The 5000-nt window shown below is 42.2% G+C and overlaps 2 protein-coding genes across 5 annotated transcripts in view; one reads left to right on the top strand and one right to left on the bottom strand.

Moving 5' to 3' along the window:
* The window catches only part of LOC138951901 (uncharacterized), a 125124-nt gene extending 124726 nt beyond the window's left edge, over positions 1-398 (bottom strand). Inside the window, exon 1 of one of the 4 annotated variants that reach the window (XR_011451253.1) lies at positions 135-398. The gene's annotated coding sequence lies outside the window, so the exon portion shown is untranslated. The remainder of the gene's footprint in view (positions 1-134) is intronic. The other 3 variants (XR_011451252.1, XR_011451255.1, XR_011451251.1) reach the window with 3 other exon arrangements.
* LOC138951899 (uncharacterized) overlaps positions 1-4609 on the top strand; it is a 6328-nt gene extending 1719 nt beyond the window's left edge. The window contains exons 2-5 of the mRNA XM_070323459.1: positions 66-195; positions 1248-1463; positions 2820-3013; positions 3452-4609. Coding sequence (XP_070179560.1) covers positions 66-195; positions 1248-1463; positions 2820-3013; positions 3452-3837 — 926 coding nt within the window. The 3' untranslated portion in view covers positions 3838-4609. The remainder of the gene's footprint in view (positions 1-65; positions 196-1247; positions 1464-2819; positions 3014-3451) is intronic.
* The last annotated feature ends 391 nt before the right edge of the window (positions 4610-5000 follow it).

The following is a 5000-nucleotide window of genomic DNA, read 5'->3' as shown; positions in this document are numbered from 1 at the left end:
TGGGCAGTATAAATTTACTTGGTACTGACTTGCTACAATATTAACGGAATAACAATGTGTTTCAGGGTCACCGGCAAACGCCCCACAGATACGGAAAAAATGTGGTGAAGGAAAAGAACAAGTACAATACTCACCTGACCTAAAGTCTTGCTGCAGAGGACACCTCCACAACATTCCGGAAAACACACACGCCCAGTAAGTACACACAAATCCTGACGTACAAAGGGAAACCGCTTGTGTACAATTGTCACACTGTACGACTCTTCAATTCTATTGTTCAAACATCACTGAGATGTATCTATCATTTAGAGTACACCACTTGTATTCAAACGAGGAGCACATATACACAGTCAAATGATGGCTGTACCAGGTAGCAGATAGTGATCATTATGACGTGCACTTTTTGAAAAATCCGGAAGTCTATCATGCACTGAATAGAATGATTTTCGTAAATTCATATTTTCATCTAACGAAAAAATTCTACTTTCGTTTTGCTAGTTGAAGCTGATTAAAAAGAAAAAGAAAAGGGAAGAAAACAAGGCAGAAAAAAAAGTGGAATTCTCCAGAAGTGTTGGAACAAGCGCTATACTTTCTCTCACAATCATTGGTCGATTGAATGTATGTAGGGTGCACTTGCACCGAGAACATGCGCTGCCTTGAAATGTATGTAGGGTGCACTTGCACCGAGAACATGCGCTGCCTTGAAATGTATGTAGGGTGCACTTGCACCGAGAACATGCGCTGCCTTGAAATGTATGTAGGGTGCACTTGCACCGAGAGCATGCGCTGCCTTAAATGCACAGCGAGATCCCTCGGAGTTATCTGGCCAGAAACTCTTTTCTGTTTCTCTGTCTGTCCGTGTGCGGGTGCCTTTTTTGTCATAGTTTATCAAGCGCCACATCAGCTTGTATACATGTAAGGCATTTAACTGCAACATCGCTACGACAGAGAAGCAAATACTTCATTGCAAGTGAAACAATGTTGGGGACTTGCCACGCCTGGATAAAATCTAATTCAAATCAAATCAAATCAAATCAAATCAAATCAAATCAAATCAAATCAAATTAACTTTATTATCTCAATGTGAGAAATGACATTGGTGGCGCATAAGCATGACGCCAAGCGGACGACTAAAACACAACATTACATTTCTTAAATAACACTTCATTAATTACATTCTGCATTTATCAGTAAAGGGGAACCTGTTTTGAATAGTTTTCAATAATGGGTTAAAACTATGATTTCAGGTGCTGTGGAGAGGTTGCATACTGGCGGAACGAAACGAAACCCGAGAGGTGCACAGTGCCGTGTGGGTCGGGTAGACGCCACCCGGAGACCGAGATCTGCTGCAATGGGCGGGTGGAGTGGGTGGGTCCCAAAACAAAGGTCAAGAGATGCTGCGGAACAACTGTCATTGAGCCCAAGACCCACGACTGTTGTGGAGGAAGCACCCCTTTCCCAAGGTAATGACAGAACAAGTCGCGTAAGGCGAAAATACAACATTTAGTCAAGCTCAGTCGAACTCACAGAATGAAACTGAACGCATTGCATTTTTTCCGCAAGACCGTACACTCGTAGCATCGTCTGTCCACCGCTCGTGGCAAAGGCAGTGAAATTAACAATCCAGAAAAGCGCGGTAGCGGTTGCGCTGAGGAGGATAGCCCGCTTTTCTATATCTCTATTCTTTTTAACTCTCTGAACGTGTTTTTAATCCAAACATATCATATCTATATTTTTTTGGAATCAGGAACGGACAAGGAATAAGATGAAATTGTTTTTAAATCGATTTCGGAAATTTAATTTTAATCATAATTTTTATATTTTTAATTTTCAGAGCTTGTTTTTAATCCAAATATAACATAATTATATGTTTTTGGAATCAGAAAATGATGAAGAATACGATAAACGTATTTTTGGATCGTTTTTATCAATTTTCAAATGTTTAATGACCAAAGTCATTAATTAAATTTTAAGCCTCTAAGCTGAAATGCAATACCAAAGTCCGGCCTTCGTCGAAGATAGCTTTGCCAAAACTTCAGTCAATTTGATTGAAAAATGAGGGTGTGACAGTGCCGCCTCAACTTTTACAAAATGCCGGATATGACGTCATCAAAGACATTTATCGAAAAAAAAAAAAAAATTCCGGGGATATCATTCCCAGGAACTCTCGTGTCAAATTTCATAAAGATCGGTCCAGTAGTTTATTCTGAATCGCTCTACACACACACACACACACACACACACACAGACATACACACACAGACACACATACACCACCACCCTCGTCTCGAGTCCCCGTCTATGTTAAAACAAAAAGTCAAAACTTGACTAAATGTAAAAAGGAAAGAATCAAAGAAAGGAGGGAAGGGAGGTAGAAAGAAAGGAAGGAAGGAAGCAAGAAAGTAAGGAAGGAGGGAAGGAAGGAAGGAAAGAAAGAAAGAAAGAAAGAAAGAATGAAAAAGAAATAAATCAATAAAGAAAGAAAGATACACAAACTTTGCCGAGGGTTTGAGCGTAGTGTGACTATCATAACTAGGGCTGGTCAACATGTCTTCAGGCTACTTGCAGACACGTGCACTATCTGTCTGTATCACCCTCTATCCCCTCCACCGTCATCTCTCTCCCTCCTCCCCCTCCACCACCATTTATTCCCCCTTCCCTTCCTGACCCCCTTTCTTTGCTTCCTGGCAATGATGAAGAGTGAGTCTTTAATCGTCCCACATTAGACTTTAACAGCAACAAGTATTCTTCGTTCATACTCAGCGTCCTCTCATCCTGTTCATGGTAATTCATCTGCTGTTCATGTCTTGTTATTTCAGTGGGAGTGACTACAAGTGTTGCGGTCATCTAGATGTCGTCACCTCGGCGCTCTACAATAACGTCACGATGGACTGTGACGCCACGTCCGGTAACGTCAGCCTGAAGCCGGCTCAACGGTTCCGGGGCCAGGAGCTGTGCGATCTCGGCCTGACAGAGTGGGACACGGACAGGAGTCTGCCAAACATCGTTAACAGTGAGTGAATGATGATGATGATGATGATGATGATGATGATGATGATGATGATGATGATGATGATAATGACGACGATGACGATGATGATGATGATGATGATGATGATGACGACGATGACGATGATGAAGATGAAGATGAAGATGATCATGATCATGATGATGGTGATGATCTTGAACAACAGAGCCAGAAAGTACACGTGCACCCTGTTGGATTGGTAGTTACTTTTGTTCTGTGACTCCACAGGACTGTAAAACGAAACGGAAAAAAAACAAAATAAAAACTGGTGTATATACACATGTCTGTTCAATGAATTAAAAGCTGTTCGGTCTTCCTGAACGAGGGTCATTCACTACCTCTGATAAACAACAGAACACTCGATGGAGAGAAAACTAAAACATTGATGACAATATTAATTTCATCTGTAACTTTCCTGTGCAGGATCTCACCATCATATACGAGGGTGGGCGGAGAAGTGCATGACGAACATCACTAGACGGAGGAGCCGCACAATCATTTCCATCTCCATGACTCCATTTTTCACAACGACTCCAACACCCTCGAAGTGTGCAGACTCAAAAACCGTGCACGTGATGATCAAGGTCAAAAATTGCAATGTCAGCGTGGATGACCTTCAGGACTACCTTCATGGAGTCACCTTGGATATTTTCTTCAAGAACAACTTCAGGTGTAAACGCGGCGTGCCCACGCTGAGACTAAAAGACAAATACAATGCCGCCATGCTGCTTTCCAAGCACTCCAATGCCATTTTGGCGCGCTCTTTGGGGTATGATACACGCCTGTCCAATCAATGGAACCATTCATGATAAATGATTATATGCAGCATTTAGATCTGAGGTCACATGTACTTATTTATGTTACGTTTTGCCTGTCGTGTGTTGATTTTCAAAGATATCCTTCACTGGCGAGGTAGAAGTCCATGCAGCAAAACCACAGTTGTCTTTTATTTGCAAAATCTTAACCAAGGTTGGGTAAAAGGGTTTGGGACCAAGAAGTTTCGAAGAAAGTTTTACTCTTAGCGGAAAAATGTTTTCTTTGTTTTGAGTTATTATGATGCCTCACGTCAGTATTGCGTTGTAACATCACAAATAATGTTTTCTGAAATAGCGTTAACTTTGACTTGTGATGTTGACGTGGACTGATGTCAGGAGTATGTGCACCCACAAATAACACGGGTAGTGTGTAATGACTGTCACTATAGATGATGTTCACGCAATCCGACGTCACATGCATGTTATCAACAGTAGTCCTGGGTGTGACTCTTATACGTAATGTACACGTCACCCAACGTCACATGTGTGTGTGTGCCTAAAAGTAGAAATGGGATTTTCCTGAAACGAGTTTGGTACCAGTCAGCATTCTATACAATCAGGTACTAAATTTAAAAAAAATAACAAAAGTTGTTTTGACGATTGTACTTGAATTCAAAGGTACACTCCTTAAAAACCAAGATAAAGCCATGAAGAAAAGCCAAAGAGACTCACATTACCACTGTCTGTGTCAAGAGTTATTTTCTCTGACAGAATTCTATTTCATCGCCAGACGGTCAGAGGATCGGAGTCAGGGAAGGGTGGGGGGGGGGGGGGGGGGGAGATGGGTGGTGGGTGTGGGGGAGGCGCAGAACACAATGGTGAAAAATATATTGTTTATTGACAAAAATGAGAGTTGTGTTCAGTGGGAACTTATGATCTCTCTACTTGTTTCATGCAACGCGTGGCTTGCATCTCTTACCAGCAGCAACTCATGTGCGTGAGAGTGTGTGCCAGTGTGTGGATGTGCGTGTGCGTGTGCGTGTGTGTGTGCGTGTGTGTGTGTGTGTGTGTGTGTGCGTGTGCGCGTGCGTGTGTGTGTGTGTGTGCGTGTGTGTGTGTGTGTGCCACGGTGTGTGTGTAGTAATGATGTGGGCGGACGTCTTGTCTTGAGTACTTTGGATGTTCTTACTTCGTATGTTTTATTGTTTTTATGTTTA

This window comes from Littorina saxatilis, linkage group LG17, assembly GCF_037325665.1.
Source record: "Littorina saxatilis isolate snail1 linkage group LG17, US_GU_Lsax_2.0, whole genome shotgun sequence".
Classification (NCBI taxonomy): Eukaryota; Metazoa; Mollusca; class Gastropoda; order Littorinimorpha; family Littorinidae; genus Littorina; species Littorina saxatilis.
This window is presented reverse-complemented; position numbering and strand designations above follow the sequence as displayed.